The 19,362-nt window shown below is 39.8% G+C and overlaps 1 protein-coding gene across 2 annotated transcripts; it reads left to right on the top strand.

The window, feature by feature from the left end:
• Nucleotides 1-1,622: 1,622 nt before the first annotated feature.
• LOC139075117 (uncharacterized) lies at nt 1,623-17,649 on the top strand. Of its 2 annotated transcripts, XR_011525177.1 has the most exons (9): nt 1,623-1,890; nt 3,625-3,759; nt 7,521-7,637; nt 10,078-10,194; nt 10,767-10,916; nt 11,958-12,107; nt 13,178-14,192; nt 15,206-16,205; nt 17,582-17,649. XR_011525177.1 is itself a non-coding variant. In XM_070569473.1 (8 exons), exons 1-8 carry the CDS (start codon nt 1,821-1,823, stop codon nt 13,798-13,800), a joined length of 1,512 nt encoding a protein of 503 aa, XP_070425574.1. In that variant the 5' UTR covers nt 1,639-1,820; the 3' UTR covers nt 13,801-13,919. The 2 variants fall into 2 exon arrangements, 1 of the variants encoding a protein (XP_070425574.1); XM_070569473.1 differs by lacking the exons at nt 15,206-16,205; nt 17,582-17,649 and adding an exon at nt 4,889-5,038 and having other exon boundaries at nt 1,639-1,890; nt 13,178-13,919.
• The last annotated feature ends 1,713 nt before the right edge of the window (nt 17,650-19,362 follow it).

Consider the following 19,362-nt stretch of genomic DNA (forward strand, 5'->3'; position numbering starts at 1 on the left):
AGAACTATAAGATAATAAATTTATATTTTAAGCAACTAAATTTGTGGTAATTTGCTATAGCAGCAAGAGGAAACTAACACAATAAGGGATCTTTAGAATAATCCTTTCTCTTACATTTAGACCTAATTTGAGCCATTTTATTTTTGGGAGAGGTGTTTTTTTTAGTTACGGAGTATTGAGTTAATAATTCTTATTCATTAGCCTGGTCAAGGAATCACTTATGCTTATTTCATTGAATTATATTTTCTTTTTATCTCAGATCACCCGTGCCTTCCTGATGCTCCTCCCTGTAGGCATATATTTTAATGAACTTGACTTCTATCCTTGGAAATTAATTCTATAGCATGCACCTACTACATTTTGCTTATCCATTCTTCTTGGGTTGGAAACTAAACTAAAATTCCAACTCCCTGTTAGTATAATGATGCTATGACTGTCATCCTTGTAAAGACCCTTTTATGGCGTGGGGTTCTATGGTCATAGGCTACATGCTTATTTAATTTTACAAAATGTAGGCTAATTGATCTTCAACATGGCTACATAGATCAATACTTCATTTTACATCATGGTCTTTATTAGATCATTTAAGTCCGTTTTTCACATATCCTTCTAACCGTTTGTAAGGTTTGATCTAATTTTATCATTTGAGAGATGTGAAATAGTATCTAATCCTTGTTTTTACTTTTTCTGATAGCTAACAAGGCTGAGAATTTCTTGATAAATGTGCCTATCATTTAGTGGTTGTGAGAGACTGAGCCCATGGTATTGGGGGGAACACTCAAAGACAGGGCCTGTTGGGGGTAAAGGAAATTGAAGGAGACTAGATCATGGCCTGGTTCTAATGTAACTGCTAAGGTTGGAAGTAAATACATATTGCTCCTAAGGGTGGAGGTGTATTCAGTGGTATTTAGGAGGTAGAACAAAGCTAACCTCAGAGTTCAAACCCCATACAGAGCCCAGCTGTTTCCAGAAGATTTAGACTGGGGCCTGGACCAGAAGCATAAAGAATGAGACCTTTGGGCTTGACCAAGACAGGATTCATGATGAGGGCTGGGGCTGGAAAGCCAGGGGCTTCCTCTTTTCCCAAATTGCTTGAGAAGTGACAAGAGAAAGAGTGGCAAGAGAAACAATGGCTTGTTTTAAAAATACATAAGACTGTTCTCAATAGTGGGGGAAATTCAATAAATGTTAGAGTTGTATGGAATTATGAGATCTTCTCAAATCCATACCTATTTACCAATATACACCTCACATATAACTTACATTTGTACATAAGTTAAACAGCACTATTAATAAGATATAACTCTTACTGTTTTCTATGAGACAGACATGATTCTAAGCCAAGTTCTCTCAAGCACGCCCTTATCCTCACCACTGAGAAGATTTAGTAATGTGGTTACCTTAGACACATAAAGTAATTTCCTTTGTTTAATCTAAGTCACCTGTTCTCTGGTTTTGATATCAAGTATAAGGTGTAAAAATTTAAGTTAATGATCATTTCCATTGGATAAAAGGCATCATCCTAGTCAATGGATTGTCACAGTCCTGCAGTCCTTGAATACTAGCTGGGTCCCTGGAGTGCACTGATGTAATCCATAGGTCATAGTATATGCTGAAGCCTTAAAGAAGGCTTGCATCATAATAGCCCTGATGGTGTACTGAGCACTGGTCAGGACAGTGATTTAGTGAGGAGATAGCCTCTCAAATGGTTTGTTGTTCTTGAATGTATTAATTTGATTCTTTATAATCAATGACTTTCTGAAAGCAGAGTTTCAGAGAGAAAGGTAACTGATTTGAGTCACTCTCCAAAGAGTTGAATCATGAAGCGGAAACAAAAAAGGAAACCCCTGGAAGATGCATACATCCCCCAAAGTGCGAACAAGACAAAAAGTATGTGTTAAGCGTATTCTATGAGCTCAGGGTAACCAGGCATTGCCGGGTAAAGAAAACGGGAGAGAAGATTCCTAGTTGTGGTGGTGGAGGGAAGGAAGGGAGGGAGAAAGCCAAAGAGGGGGCGAGAATGGGGAAGGGGGACAATGAGGACGGGAGATGTATGCTAGTGTTTTGAGGGCCCAGGCAATCTGAGACTAAAGAGGAAGTTCAACTAAACAGATCCTTGTCTCTGTGGCTTAGCATCTGTATTACCTACACCATGTCTGAGTTACTGTGTCACAGACATAGTGGTTGATTAATATAATTTTTCTTATAAAAGGTATCTCCTTTTATTTGATTTTTGCCTAAAGGCATTGGTTAATCAAATGATGCTGTTATAAGTTTTCCAATAGTGCTTCCTCCCATTAGTGAAGAAGAAAGCGTGGCTCGTAAAGATGACCGAAAAATTGGGAAAAATGTTTAAGTACTTAAATCTGGTTGTTCAGGGATGAAGGTATAAAGGCATAAAGAATTTATTTGCTCAGGAGTAAAAAGAAGTTGCTTGCCCTCAGACTATGAAGATGTAAATGTAAGACTCCTATGTGAAATGTAAGAAAAAAACAGGATACACACACAGACACACACAATTTAACCAGGATGGTAAAATTGAAGAGAAAGTTTGGCTCTTTCTGGAAAATGGGAAGCTGAAATAGTTCTGGTTGCTGTGGAGATTAAAAGTCAACAAGTAACTCCTATGAGGAAGAATCATTGTTCAGTGGTGGGAGGGAGACAGATTGGAGCCAACCCCAACGTTCCAAGCGATGGCTCATACTCCTGAAGAGAACTTGATATTTCCAACGTTTGAGATTTCTGTATACTCCAGTGGGTCCTTGGAGAGAGGCCTGCAGAGGGAATGTGTCTTCCTTTCACTTTCCATAGAGTTACTGCATGTTCAGAGATGTGTTTGAGTGTAAACTGTAAGACAAGTAAAACATACACTCACACCTATTCACATATACACATTTATAGAACATAAATAAGCCAGGGGAACAGAGATATTAATATCTAACATAACTGCACACTAGCTATGTAGTAGGTCCAATTATTTGCCTCTCAAAAACACGTTACATCCCTACTTCAGTAGTTAGATTAGGCTTAGTAACTCATACGCAAATGAATCTATTTATTGTTTATGTAACAAATCAGAGTCTAGGTGCAGGCCAATAGGGCAAGTCTCCTCCATGACTTGCTTCATGGGCTTGGACTGATGAAAACTTTCTTATCATTAACATGCAGCCTTCAAATAGATATCAACACCCCAGTCAGCTAGAAAAGAAAAGAGCATTGAGGGGCACAGAGGTCTGCACAGTTATGCTTGGAAGTGGCTCATGTGCTTTCCACTTATTTTCCATTGTTGAAAACTTAATCACATGGTTAGAACTACCTACATGGGAACTAATATAATCTAGTTGTATGTCCAGGTAGAAAGGAGGCAGCTAGCAGTCTCTGCTCCATTTACAAAGAACACACCTTGTGCAAACCCAGTCATTCATGATATATATTGACAGAATAAATATTACTGTCTATTTATAATTTTCATAGGAATCATCTTATGCTATCCATGGAGATGGAGGCCATGTGTATTCACTGAACATGTCACATAGTAGATTCTTATTGTTTGTTTAATGGATGGATAAATACACAAACACCCAACATAGATCACATCTCTTTTATTTTTATTTAACTTTTTAGAAACGTTGAGATTACAAGAATATGCTCTGCAGCCCAGACACGATAGAGTGGTCCCAACTCAAGACCAGGAAGCAAAGGATTCTTCTTCAGAATACTTCCCCGGCATCTCTTCTGTAGACAAGCTGGCTGGTGCTGGTAAGGAGGGACGGCTTAATAGAATGCAGAGGGAAGTTGGGATGTAGGCAGAACCCAGAGAAGAGCTGAGTGATTCTGCCCAGTAGTCAATACAAGGCTGCCCAGTACCGAAACAATTTGGTGAATGCCTAACAGTTAAGTCGTGAGGCCTTAGTGTCAATATTCTATCTCTTGACCCCTTCAGAACTCAATCATCTGATGCAGTTTTCTACTTGTATGTTACTATACACTTGGCCATACACATTCTTCATTTATTTGGCTCTTCGCAAAGTTCCGTATTCTGAAAGCTCATGTATTCTTTGTCTTACATCCTTTGATTTTTCACATCTTTGTGTTCTCTCATTATTCCCTTATACTTCACAAACAAACTAATTTGACTAGTCTCAAAGCGAGTATTTACAATAATAACATTGCACATCTAAACCACATTAAAATATGTAAAACACACAAATCTATAAATATAAGACATGTAATCTAGACACATAGGTATGTGCTGAACTAACACACAGACACAAAGAACACATAACATCCTCATTCAAACACAACTCACTCCATATTCAGATTTCCAAACCAAAAGAATCACACATTAACCCTAACCTAGTTTTAACCAACATGTTATGAGTTTACACATGTGAAGCACATCACATTCACTATACCATTTTTCTGCAAATGTGCATAATACATCTACCAGAAGCATTCATGAGACATGACGATAATCTTAAACAGTTAAATAATGAGCAATGAGCCTGGTTAACCTTGAGACAGGGACAGTGGCATACTTATAATCAATAGTGTATTTCTTCAAAAATGAAAATTTACCAATTGTTTCCTTGGAGATTGTGAATCTCTGAGAGGTGGGATATAGGGGATGAAAGTGTGAAAGATGTAGAGGAAGGCAAATGGTACCAAAAATCTTCACCAAGTTGTGTAAGTATGAGCAAGCGTGATGGCAGGATCCAAATAGCAGCACAGAATACTGAAATATGCCAATTGTCTGCCAAAGCTAAAGATAAGTGTTCAGAACAAAATAAGTCTTTCCATGGGGCCGGGGCAGAGTGGAGTAGGTTGGGGAGAAGAGTGTGTGAGAGTGGAATGAGCTGTTTTTTGTGACTTTTATTCCATTTTCTAGGAATCTCAAACTTTAACCAATATAATCCTCAATTTGGGTACTCTTTGGAGAACAACAACATGGTCCGTGAGGCAAGAGACAGATCCTCTGAATCAGAATACTTCTCATGCTACTCTAGTTTCTCAAATTTTTACAATGTCTCTAACACTGGTAAGGATAAAGAAAAAGCAGCCAAGTCTAGGCAGATCAGGGCAGTGGGATCTGAGCACACCTGTGGAAATTCAGCTCAGCATCTCTGCTTAGCCACTGGTAGAAAAGTGTACCTTGGGCCCAGTCGTAATCTTCTCTTCTCTCTTCTTATTTGGGTGTCGAGGTCTCCGTTTCTGTACCGTCAACAGGAACTCATTACAAATGTTTTTCAGCTTTTTGGGTTTTAGGGAGGAGCTCTGTGCATACATTTTGGAAAAATGCATTTATTGGGGAAGAGGTAGAATTTGTAGGCACCTTGTTCATAATTGCTGTGTTGTCAGTTAAACTTAACAGTGAAGAATTAATGTAAAATTAAAACATAGCTAGTTGTAATCCAGTAATGTCTGACAGCAGAAAATGTAAAAGAACATGGGACTGTCGGTCAATCATGATGAAGAGTCATATGGATAACAAGTTGGCAAAACGAGCGCACAATGTAAAACTACAACATATAACTATAAGTTAGATTCTGCAAACACAACAAACAGCCAGTTTTAACTCTGAAGAAGATGATTTAATTGAATAATGTTGTAGAGAAGGTAAATAATTTTTGAAATAATTAAAGACGTAAAAACAGAAAACACTGGCAAGAAAAGAATAGATTAAGAAATAACTGAATAGTAGTTTGAGATGTGAAAAATATTGTCTTAGAAATTACATAAATGTGGATGGTTAAATAGCAAATTAGACATAGATGAAAAGAAAAGCCATGAACTGGAAGATAGAGTTAAAGAATTGGCTACAATATAAATCAGAGAGAGAAATACATAGGAAACATGAAACAGGGATTAAGATAAATGAGGCTAAAATTTCAAAATATAATGCATGCCAACTTGAGGTTTCATAAGATAAAAACAAAGAAAATAAGACAGATAATCAAAGAGATAATGGCTAAGAATTTTTCACAGTGATGGGAGACGTGAATCCGTAGAATCAGGAAACATTCTTAGGAAGTGCATTATGGAGTAGATAAAAATAAATCCACACATAGGTACACTAATCCCCAAATTCAGAACTCCAATAATAAAGACCTTAAAGGAACTAGAGAGAAACACAGAATACTTTCAGAAGAATGATGATTTGTCAGACAGTAAACTTCTCAATAGCAGTTGTAGAAACCTAATGTGAATTTGACATAGTATGCTGGAGATAAAGAACAGTAACCATCATATGAGAATCAGGTGAAACAGAGAAATTTGTTGGAGAAAACCCAGAAAAACTAAAATGTAAGAAACACACCCAGAAAGAATCTATTTAGAAAAATGAAATAGAACAGAGAGGAAATATGATAGTCAGAAACAAAAGGTAACCTAAGAAATTGGTAATTCTGTGATTGAATATAACTAGGCTTTGCTGATTAAATGCCAAAAATCACAATCACTAAATTGGAACTGGCCAACAAAACAGGTGTGACTAAAGTGTTGCATGACAATAATGTGTAAGAGAGTGACTGAGAGTTCAAGTGTTCCAAGTTCCTTATTTCGCACAAAGAGTGGGTGGCACCACTGACTGAAACAAGCAGCTCTGCACTCAGGAAAGAAGGGAAATAGGGTGAATAGAGCCTCCTCATTTGGAAAGCCCCATTTAATTCCAAATATATGGAGATCCTTAGTCTAAGGTTAGTATATTTCCTTATTAGCTATAAAATGCTCTAAGAAATTACCATAAACTTAGTGACTTAAGAAAACACACATTTATTCCATTATAGCTCTGGAGGTCAGAAGTCCAAAGTATGCCATATGGTGGGGCGGGGGCTAAAGTCAAGGTTCTGTACTGGTAAGTCGGGTTCCTGGTGGAGACTCCAGTGGAGAATCGACCCCGGGACTCTGCCAGCTTCTAGCGGCCTCCTGCACTTCCTGGTTGGCAGCCTCTTTACCTTCTCATTCCAAATTCTTGCTTCCATTGTCACATCTATTACTGCTTCTTTTGGCTTTGGTTGCCTTCCTCTTGTAAATATCCTTGGGATCACATTTAGGACCCACCCATATAATCCAAAATAATCTCCCTGTCTCAGGATTCTCAATTTAATCACATTTACAAAGTGCCTTTGGCCTTATAAAATAATATTCACAGGTTCTTGGGATAAGCTATGGCCATCTTCAGGAAGGCCATGTTCAGCCTAGACGAAAATGAATGTGTTAAACATAATGACATATGTATAGTCAGGTAAACAAATATTAAACTATCTTATATTGACTGCGCTTTTTGTGACAGCACAGTTCCAAGACACACTGCAAGCAGCTCCATAAAAACAACATACACATATTCACCTGGCCATCCCCACTTGGGAAAAATTAAAAATTACTGAATGCTTATATTTTAGAGGTTTTGCTGGAAAAGAGACTGCAGTTTCCATGCGTATCTAGCACAGACTGAGCAATCAAAATATACTGAATGGATGAAAAATTGTATATATCTCATTAGTTTTCATTCGATTTAACAGAAATCTTGAAGAAAGAAAAGGAGACTCCACAGCCTGCTCTTATTCCCCAGCAGGAGGAGAACAAATTGTCTATCTTACAATATTTATACAGCCTCTTCTTTGCCAACAAGAATACTCGTAAGTGGAGACGTCTCAACTGGAGGTGGGGTGGGGAAGTGTAGTATTAAGCATAGCTGAGAGAGCTGGCTGAGATTTCCTGTCCACAAGTTGATAGATAGGAGATAGAAGCCAGGACAAGGCCATGTCCAGACTACACCAAGAAGACAAGGTCACTTTTTCCCCTAGGAGGTATTCATTGCATCTGTATAAAAGAAAACTTTAAGAGTCAAGAGAGATCTCAGAAAGGACAACAGTCTAAAAGTGCAGGAACAACAGAACAGGGCAATGTTTGAGAAGGTGGAGGACTAATGAAATGGCAGACTTGTCAGAGAAATGGGAAGACTAACTCAATCTGTACCTGAGGTGATGAAATGTGTTGGTCACAGTGTGGGCAAATCTCTGACACCAGTTTGAAATGGACCAGAAAGATCTAGTGTAAAGCATCTAAGGAGGACCTAGTGGATTCCACTTTTGTGTTCAAGAGGAGAACAAAGTACCTTAGAGTATATTCTCTCATGGGTAAAGAAGGGACAGAGATTTGAAAGAGATTTCTTAACTTCCTGCCTCCCACAACCTTCTACCCTCATAAAGACAGGTGGATATTTACTCCATCACACCCACAACTAGACTCAGCATCATATGCTCATACTTTTCCCTCCATAAAGACTCATCCCTTCATTCTCCATTCCCTGCTCCCATTTCCTTATACTCTCAGACACACGCATAAGCTCGTATTCTCACATATTAAACCTCCATGCCCTTATTTTGCAGCATATGCATTCCTCCAATTTGCTTTCTATAAGCTCAATTTTTCCAATACCGCAATCTCTAATTTGCACAAATGATCCGACTCTTGTCAGACTCCATGTTTCATTAAACAATGTGTGAAGCCATCACAATCATATAATATCTTCTAGAACTCTTCTCTGTTCCCACTCCCTTAGTCCCTTCGCATAACTCCACAATCTTGGAGTTCACATGATCTCTATTCTATCTATCCTTCACAAAGTCAGTCTGGAACACTTTCGTGGCCTCAACAGACCTCACAAAATTGCTCAGATCCACACAGCCTGTCATCTAAACCAAACAGGTATTACATAACTACCTGAACATCAATCGTATGTGGCACACAGATCACTCATCATACGTGGAAGATGTATTGCCTATACATATAGAAAATTATGCTGCAATGTCACCCAATACATCACACTCACATGTACAATGGCCATCTCACCGTCACAGTCACTGCATGAGATTGCTGAGGGAGCATGACAGACGTTCACACATCAGTCTACACTCACCAAACATGACATGTACACTAACTCTGAAAAATATACCGCAGACACTTAATTTCACCATCCCTACACAAACATGACCCACCAGCTGTGCACCAAAGATCTAAGAGACAAAGTGGATGTATTTGGAGCAATCAGAATTTGGTTTCAGACTTACCTGAGGTTTTTAAACAGACAAGAGGACTTAATGTGTTTGAGTTATTTTATCAGGAATAAGAATTTACCTGTTTATTTACTGAAACTTGGCAATGTAAAGGCAGAGTCTTTTCCATTGTAAATGTCAGTTATGAGGAAGGAAGAAAAGCTAACTGGGGATTTTCACGATATCTTTAAATCCATGGTAGAGATAGAGCTGATTCAAGAAATACACACATTTTAGTCAGAAAAAAACCAATAACATAGAATTTACCTGTAAACTGGGAAGGTTTCGAGATCGTTTATGGGGGTAGACATTATAGATGAAAAACTGAGAGCCCTGTGTGGGAAGGGGACACTGGGAAAGGTGACACACTGATTAGCCCAAGGGATTGCTGTGCCATGTAAGAGTAAGTAAGCTCCTGAGAGGGAAGCTGTGACCAATGTCAGGAGGGATAGTCTGGAGTCAACCTTTGGGATTGTATTGGGGTGTCCTACTCAGGGTCAGAACCCAGCAGTTCCACCAAAGTCCTGGTCCTGCGGAGCTCTGGCAACAGAGGCCTTAGTGTGAGGGTCCACAATAGCAGGCGTCTTGAAGAGGAGGCAGGGGACCAGAAATGGAAATCATTGCACTCTTTCCAGTAAAATCTAACTCTCCCAGGAAGCAGCGGGACATTCAAATGATCGTGCACAGCTGACGAACTGAGCTACTTGACCTGCATACATACTCCAAATTTATTCTTCTAGTCAATCGTGTAGTAATAACAAACAATACTGGCACCTTACCATGTACCAGGCCAGAATTTGAGGCTCTGATACACTGTAGAAAAAAACATAGGCTCCTCATACGTAATCAGAAACACCATTCCAACAATATTTTTGTATACCTGGATGTTGGAGCTTTGAACAGAATCTAGACCGTGATCTTCCTGAGGATAGATGCCGTGTGTGTTATTGTATGTGGTATTCCTTGAATGTTTGGTGAAGGCAAAAGATATCATATATCTGATTTTCCTTGTCTTTCCCAGAAGTCTTAGACTCAGTTGAAGACGATGAGCAGCCTGGACCCTCTGGGTTGCCCCAAAGAACCCTTCCGAGGGCAAAGGATTCAGACTCAGACGATGCGACCTCTGTGTCTTCTTCAGGCACGTTCGTTCACAGTGGTATGGGTGTGTGGGAGAGGAGGGGCTGAGGAGGCATCAGGTGGGGTGGTGGGACAATGCCTAGAGTTAGAACTGAGCTCCTTTGCTACAAATGTGCATAATACATCTACCGGAAGCATTCGTGAGAGATGATGATAACCTTAAACAGTTAAATAATGAGCCATGAGCCTGGTTAACCTTGAGACAGGGACAGTGACATAATTATAATCAATAGTTTATTTCTTCAAAAATAAAAATTTACCAATTGTTTCCTCTGAATTAGAGATTGTGAATCTCAGAGGTGGGATACAGGGGAGAAAAGTGTGAAAGATGTAGAGGAAGGCAAAGGGTACCAAAAATCTTCACCAAGGTTTGTAAGTATGAGCAACCTTGATGGCGAGATCCAGATAGAAGCACAGAATACTGAAACATGCCAATTGTCTGCCGAAGCTAAAGATAAGTGTTCAGAACAAAATAAGTCTTTCCATGGGGCTGGGGCAGAGTGGAGTAGGTTGGGGAGAAGAGTGTAGGAGAATGGAACATGCTGTTTTTATGACTTTTGTTCCATTTTCTAGGAATCTCAAACTTCAACAAATGTAATCCTCAATTTGGGCACTCTTTGGAGAACAACAACACGGTCTGTGAAGCAAGAGATAGATCCTCTGAATCCGAATACTTCTCATGCTACTCTAGTTTATCAAATTTTTACAATATCTCTCCTGCTGGTAAGGAGAAAGGAAGAGCAGCTAAAGTCTAAGTGGATAGGGCAGTGGGATCTGAGTACACCTGTAGAAATTAAGCTCAACATCTCTGCTTAGACACAGATAGAAAGGTGTACTCTGGGCCCTGTCATAATCTTCTCTCCTCTCCTCTTATTTGAGAGTCTAAGTCTCTGTTTCTCTACCATCAACAGGAACTCATTACAATTACTTTTCACTTTTTTCCCTTCTGTCAAAGACTTCCCAGGGTGTCTGTTTCTAATCAATGGGCAGCAATGTACCCTGTAAGCACCCCTGACTCCTTTGGATTAGACTCTTAAAGGATATTAATGGGAAGTTTAAAAATCTTAGAGAAATGTTGAAATACATTTTCAGAAGAGGAGTCTGGGCAAGTCTGTGAACTCTTCATTTGAATATCTCCAGCACCATCACTAGTTCCTAAGGAAGTTTGGAAAAACTTTTATTTGTATCTGTACATCTATATATATCTCTATCTATATTTAAATCTATCACTATATAAATACATCTATATCAATATATCTCTATCTATATTTACATCTATCACTCTATATAAATATATCTATATCAATATAGATATCAATATAAATAAATAGATGTATATCAGAATTCTTAAAACATTTACCCTACATCCCTTAATTACACAATTTCTCATGAGGACAATTAAGCTAATAATATCCAACCTTCAGTGACTGCATACTGTATTTCAGGTATGGTTTAAGTTTCCAATATTCTGTATACATTTCCAGAAATATCACATACAAGATACCAGATATCAGTGACATCCTCCACACACACAATTTTAATAATTGTTGCTTACTTAAATTTTGGATAAATGGAGTTTCACGTGGGAAAATCAGCTTAGTATTTTAGAGTTTCAAATGGGAAAGCCACAACTTCTATGAAAGCAAGTCTCATTGGTGGTAATGATGCCTAACATACTATCCACTCAACACGTCTTTTTTGAATGAACACAGAACCTAGAAAATTCCACATGTCAATGTTTTGTGTTTTTATTCCATTCCCCAGGATTCTGGAACACTCAAGAGGATGCTTCTCAGCCTGGGCCATGTGAGGTGGTCCCACTCTTGAGTCCGAAAACAGGAGAAAAGTCCTCTGCATCAGAATATTTTTCCTGTGCCACCTCTGCAGGCAAACTTCTTGCTGCTAATGAAGATGGTAAGGAAGATATAAAGGGAGGATCTGAGCTTGGACAGGAGGTACAGTGTGCCTCTCATCCCAGCCCTACTTATTTTGCTTTATCCTCAAAAACAGGAAAGGGCTTCAAGGCGGAGGGACTAGGACTAAAACCTCTGTAGAGGGACAAATAGGGAGTGTGCCTTCAAAGATAGGACAAATGTCTTCAGTACAAACTTCTGTTATATGGGACAGCTGTGGGAGAGAGAGTGGGCAGTGCTGATATGCATATGGGAATTTAATCAGAACCTTCCCCCTCAGATCAGCACGAACTCATAGCCTAAGGCACACTTACACATCTATACTCCTTCACAGCAGGTACGGTTCCATTTCTTCTTCCTTTCATTTTTTTCTCTCAAATACACATGCCTTCCTTTCCTACCTATCTTTTCTGTTCTCTAGTAGTGTTACGTAGGTACACACTTACACCTTCATTCCTTCACACAATCATCCTCAGCCTTACGCATTTCCACACTAATCCCATAAATAATTCACATCTCTTCAAACCGATAACGTCTTTTAACTCCCTCACGCTAGGTCAAACTCTAGAAAACTCATATGCCTTGAAGGGAATGCACTTTCGTATGCAATCTTTCTAATCCATGTGGCACTTCACCCAGAAAGCCTTTGGCCCATCCTAGAGCTGCACATTCTTAGTGCTCACATACACTTCCTCTAACACCCAAGGTCTTACTGTCTCACCGTAAGAGCAGCTACCACTCCTGCACTTGTTCACATGTACTGTCACGCCACACATCACACACACACACACATTCACCAGCTCCTTTTATGAACATCTAAAACACTCACCAGATATGTCTGAGAACATACATACAACTCCACGAGACATACCACACCCTCGTTCCCACATAGTTATACCATTTACACACCTCAAATGAAACACAGCACACACAAAATTCTGAAGTATCACATATATATGTGTACATCCACTCCACATGCTCTCACATAGGAATATTCTCATGGCCACCTTAATTCCTACAGATTTCACACACTTATTCTGGTATTCTTATGTTTGAAATCTTCTTTCCTAGGAGTCAGTCAAGTACAGAAAAGTGTTTCTTCTCTTGGATACTCTTTGGTATCTCTATCCCAGAACAGGCAGCAATGGGAGTCTCCCTTTCCACCTCCTTTGGATAATAATAATAAGCCCCCAGTGCGTGTAATAGAGGAAACAATCACAAAAATTTACTACATTGCTGTCCCAAGAAAAAGGAGTACAGCTGTCTTAGATACAGAGGAAAGGTTGGACCCCCCCAAGAAAGAAGAGATGAGCTTTCCTGAAGAGATCCACACACCAGTCAGCCTCTCTCCTGTGGTTACGAAGGAACTTCCAACTGAGAGTGAGACCAATTTTGCTGGCGAAGCTCAAGAGAAAGAGGAGGATGCTGGCACTTCAGCAGAGCCTACAGCTCCGGGGGAATGTTCTAGTGCCAACGTGCCTGAACCCCCGGTGGCCGTGGACAATGATTTCAAGTGCATGGGCTGCTGCCGGATCTTCCCCAGCTTAGAGGTCCTTCAGAAGCATGTGGAGCACGGGATTGAGCAGGGCTTTAGCTGCCATGCTTTCCATCTTGCCATGGCTTTCCTACAGAGCAAGAAGAACAAGAAAAAGAAGAAGAAGAAGATCAAGAAGACAACATCTACATTCCAGTAAGAAAAATATTTTAGCACGAAAACCACCTTGTGCCAGTAAACAGATTTTTTTTTTTTTTTCCAGCCCCTAAAAGGGAGGAAGTGAAGCAGGCCACACTCTACTGAGAGGGCTTCACCTTTGCCATCCAGGCATAGTACCTGCCTTTGTTTATGCATATCTCCACCCCCACCACTACCACCACACCCCTAGTAGGAGCAGACACTCACTTTTAACACTATCTACTGCTGTCCCGAGAAGGAGGGAGAAGAAGGCTGATCATACCACGCAGAAGAGCAAGATTTCCTCACATAAACTAAAGAGCAGTGAACACCAGTTTGTCATCTCCAGCACCACAACTGAGGAAAGGAGACTCATTGCAAGACGAAACTGCTGTGGGCCAGACTGTACAAGAGGTGAGAGCCCCAGACGTAAGAGAACATCTCAAGAATACTTGGGATTCAGGGTTCTGAGAAAAGGTGGGTCCGAGAGCTGCCTCCCAAGTTCCATAACTGTGCCGAAGAATTTCCTTGAGAAGGATATCTATTTGGAGGTGGAATACTTGGTTGATGACAAATTCATGAGACTACTTCCTTTCCATGGCCTTTGAGGTGACAGGAGTAAAACCGGTCTAGCAGTTTATCAGGGCAGAGAAGGCTGGGCCCACCATTCCTAGATAAATCAAAGGTCGCAAGAGTCACATCCCCTCTAGGCCTATTCCCTGGCCTGTCTCTTTCAAGAGGCACAGGCAAGGCAGAGACAGGCCTCTGTCCTTGAGGAAGGGTTGATGTGCAGGCCAATCATGGTTCTTTCCTGGGTGTGAGTGAGATCGCAGACGCGATTTTGTTATTCTCATGCCTAGGAGGAGACTGCTAAGGAGTTGCAACCACTTGAAAGAAAGAACTAGTGGAATCCTTTCCTTGTATTTCTGGGAAAAATTTCCCTTGGTAAATTCCAGGAGCCAGTAGTACTGGCTGCTTCCTCAAAAGTCTCAGGTATAAATGGGAAAGGAGGGGGATAGAGCTACCCTTCTGTCATGGACCATTTCTGGCAACTTTTAATTTAATGTGTTGCTTCCCAAAAGGACCCCCATATCTTTTTATGAATGTGGATAATTCTTCCAGCTTAATATTCCTGTTATAGTGTGAAGAATCTTGTTCTAAGTGACCAGTAGAAGAGTTAAACATAGACATTCCAAAGCTAGGTTCATCCTGCAATAAATGAGAGTATGTCTTTTTAGTTAATGGGACAAATGAAAAGCTCATCTCCCATGCTCCAGAAGTCACAGTTAGAATGGAACCTGGAAATTGTCCTGAATTTTCTAAATCATGTAGGATATCCTGAGAGTGGCTGAACACTTGTCACTAAAATAAGAAAAGCTGACTTCCTCATTGAATGGATCTCCTTCTCTGTTTTCGTTTTCTCACAGCAACACAGACCCATTGGCCTGAAGATTTCAAATGATGGTGTCCAGCACACTCCTACAGGCAGATGAGACCACCACAATTCTCATGAGCCCCACAGCATCGAGTAAGGGCTGGCCTGAAGATAGATGCACCCGATCCTCTGTAGCTGCTCCCAGTTGCCCTGAGAAAACATGGTGCCCAGCTCTTGAGAAAATATCTACATATAGCTGTGAGGAGCCCAAGGAATACTGGGAATACTACATTCTCAGGAGACCTCTGGAAAGACTTTCTTGCTCACCCCCCTCAGGGAGTCAGCAGCCACCGAAAATAACTGCACGATTGCCTTGTGGAGAAGAGACAGAATAGGTAGAGACATGTTAGTACCACGGGAAGCAAATTTCTCATACCTAGAGCAATCAGCTGTGGAACAGAAGATCGATGACAACCGGGCAGAAATTTAGGGGAGGAGACTGCTAAATTGACAGAGGGTTTAAAAGGCTATTCTAATTTCTTTTCTCACTTTGAGATCTACTTCATTCTTCTCAAGTCACTTTCATTTGTTGCAGGCTCAAACACCTGGCTCATAGTCTTACTCTTCAGCTCACATACTGACTTTCACTCTGTCCAACTTCATTATTCTCCCCCACATATAACATCCATGAATACATGCTTGATGCATGAATGTGAACACTACAGAATTTCAATAGTACAGATTGTAATACACCTTCTTTCCTGCACTCATCCCAACACATTTCCCTTAAATGTTCTTTATTAACAATTTTACGCATTCTTCTATATCCTTTTCTTTATATGAACAATATACCTCTTCCCATATCTTCCTCTCATATACTCACTTGCCCAGTTATTCGACTGGAGGGCGCACTTTCTTATTAAGAGAGGAAAAGAATGAAACCAAAGGCAACTGTAACTCACCCCTTGGCGCCTCTGGGCTTATGCACATGGAAGCACACAAACACTTCTTATACAGTCATGTTAGGAAGGATGGAACATATAATAAATCATGTATACATACAGGTGCCCCAAAGAAGGAAAAAGTGCAAGGCAGATGAAAGCAAAAGCAACTGTAATTCACCTCTTGGTGTCTGTGAACTTGTGCACACGCAGGTGCACATACACTTCTTATGCATACATATCTATGAGGAAGGATGGAACACAGAACAGTTTCAAGATAATCAAATATGTATATAAACAGGTGTCCCAAATGCCATAGTGCAGTTTTAAGCTTAATCACTTTGGACGTGTAAAAGCTATCAACTTCTGAAAAATATAATCTGCGTGTCATTTGCGCTGTATTTTCAAAGATAAATTTCAATTTTTGTTTGTCACTCTGACGTCTTCAATCAGAAGGACAGAAACAAACAATGGAAATTGAAAAAGTCTTATAACAATTCTCAAAACTCTACAGGAGAAGGGAAATTAAAACAATTCAAGTCTCAAATGAGGATCTCTATAATTTGTAGCTTTTACCCTTCTGAAATTATTAAAGCTTAAAACTGCACTATGGCATTTGGGACACCTGTTTATATACATATTTGATTATCTTGAAACTGTTCTGTGTTCCATCCTTCCTCATAGATATGTATGCATAAGAAGTGTATGTGCACCTGCGTGTGCACAAGTTCATAGACACCAAGAGGCGAATTACAGTTGCTTTTGCTTTCATCTGCCTTGCACTTTTTCCTTCTTCTTTTGATAGGAGACTCTACCTTCTGGCCAAATATGTGGGCAAGTAAGTCAGACTAGCCAAGTAAAGTCATTGCTTCACTGCTTGACTTCCATGACTGACCCTAGGGGTAAACATCGATGAGTGTTGGACCAATCTGTACTGATCGCTTGGAAAATTAAAACATAAGACATACAGCTTGTGGGGGTTAGTGGTGAGTTTTCTATTGTCTGCAACTCACATTTACATCTAGGAGCCTCTACCACCGGACTTGCTTCAATTCCTCTTTTTGGAAAGAACTGGCTGTTTTGACTATTACTTTAATTCGCTGAGCTTCCCTCCTAACCCTTAAATAAATGCTTCCTTTCTCCAATTATCCAGAGTCATTTACTGTTGTTTGTAACCTAATGTACCTTAATTTGGTACAAATTGTCTTGAACATTATATTTTTTCTATTTTAATAGGTGAAATGACGTAGCCTAGAAAGGAGAAACACATTATATTCCTCTGACTTTATACTAAAACAGTAAGGAATATGCTCATGCTCAGTATGTACACTCTGTCCTTGCTTAGTTAGGAAGGTGTGTGCAAAATGTTTGGGCGCATATACGAAATGATTGGACTTCGCTCAATACAGTGGACCTGGGCCTAAATCCCTTACTGCCGCTTAGCAGATGTGTGTTCTTTCTGAGTCAGTGCTCTCATCTTGAAAAAGGAGAGCATAACTCCTAAATAATAGGAATTGTCGGAGTAATAAGACACAAGTAAAGGACCTAAAGCAGTGTCTGGCATGAACAGTTACTCAAAATATTTTTTCATTTTTAATTTTGAGATTTGTTTTCTTTACCTATGATTATCAGCAGTTTGATTATGATTTGTCTGGGTATAATTGACCTTTGTTTTTGGTTTATGTTGTTTGAGATGTGCTAAGCTTTTAGAACTTTTTAATTTTGAAATAACTGTAAACTCACAAAAAGTTGGAAAAACAGTCCAGAGAGGTCCCATGTGCCCATTACCCAGCCTCCCCCAACATAATCATGGTGTATTATCACAACAAGAAAATTGATTGGAACAATACAGTGAACCAGACGACAGACTTTACTCAGATTTCACTATTTTTGCATACACTCATTTTTAAAAAGTTTTATTTTAAAGATTGGCACCTCAGGGGCCAGCCTGGTGGCACAACGGTTAAGTTCACTCGTTCCGCTTCTCGGCGGCCCGGGGTTCGCCGGTTCGCGGACATGGCACCGCCTGTCTGTGGCAGGCGTCCCACATAGAAAGTAGAGGAAGATGGGCATGATGCTAGCGCAGGGCCAGGCTTCCTCAGCAAAAAGAGGGGGACTGGCAGTAGTCAGCTCAGGGCTAATCTTCCTCAAAAAAAAATAAAAATAAAAAAATAAAGATTGGCACCTGAGCTAACAACTGTTGCCAATCTTCTTTTTTTCTTTCTTGCTGCTTTTTCTCCCCAAATCCCCCTAGTACATAGTTGTATCTTTTAGTTGCGGGTCCTTCTACTTGTGGCACATGGGACGACGCGTCAGCATGGCCTGATGAGCCATGCCATGTCTGCGGCCCAGATGGGAACCAGCGAAACCCTGGGCTGACAGTGTTCCATTGCATGATGTAGAACAATTTAACAAGTCACAAATTCAGTGGTCTTTGGGTGGCTTTAAGTTATTGGTGATTATTCATAAAATTTCTATGACATTAATGTATAGGTTTTTGTGTGAGCCTAAGTTGTCGTCTTTCGAGTATGAATGCCTAACAGAGTTATTGTTTCGTCACGTGGTACACATGGTAAGTGTCTATCTTCCTTAAAAATTGTGGACTTTTTTCCATAGTGGCCATCTTATTTTCATATTCCCACTAATGGATGAGAAATCCAGTTTCCCTGCCTTCTCACCATTATTTGATAGTATAAGTATTTTTAAGCCATTTTACTAGATAGGCAGTAGTATCTTGTAGTTTTAATTTGCGTTTCCCCAATGATTAGTGGTGCTGCGCCTCTTTTCGTGTACTTATTTATCATTTGCACATCTTTTATGAATTGTCTGTGTAAGTCTTTTCCCATTTTTAAATTGGATAGTTTTCTTATTGTTTAGAGAGTCCTTCCTATGTTCTGGATACGATATGGATTTATTGGATACGCAATTTGCGAATAGTTTCTCTGAGCCAGTGGCTTGTCTTTTCTTCCTCTTAACAAAGTCTTAGGCAGAGCAAAAGTTTGAATTTTTATACAAGCAAATCTATGAGCTATTTTCTTTCATGGATAGTGCCTTTGGTGTCCTGTCTAAGAACTTGTCACCTAACTCTAGGTCCCAAAGGTTTTCTCCTCTGTTCTCTTCTAAAAGTTTTATGGCTCTACTTTTTACATTTAGATCTACATATGATCCATTTGAGTGAATTTTTGCACAAGGTGTAAGGTTTAGATGAATAATTTTTTTCACTGAGGTCCGATCGTCTCAGCACCATTTTATAAAAAGGCTATTCTTC

The sequence above is a fragment of the Equus przewalskii genome, chromosome 13 (assembly GCF_037783145.1).
Source record: "Equus przewalskii isolate Varuska chromosome 13, EquPr2, whole genome shotgun sequence".
Lineage (NCBI taxonomy): Eukaryota > Metazoa > Chordata > Mammalia > Perissodactyla > Equidae > Equus > Equus przewalskii.

Bases quoted from the DNA above. Each gene is read 5' to 3' on its own strand.
- LOC139075117 (XM_070569473.1), top strand. From the start codon at position 1,821: ATGAAGCGGAAACAAAAAAGGAAACCCCTGGAAGATGCATACATCCCC. The intron at 5,039-7,520 runs GTAAGGATAAAG...TCGATTTAACAG, and splicing joins TTACAATGTCTCTAACACTG to AAATCTTGAAGAAAGAAAAG. The intron at 7,638-10,077 runs GTAAGTGGAGAC...TGTCTTTCCCAG, and splicing joins CTTTGCCAACAAGAATACTC to AAGTCTTAGACTCAGTTGAA.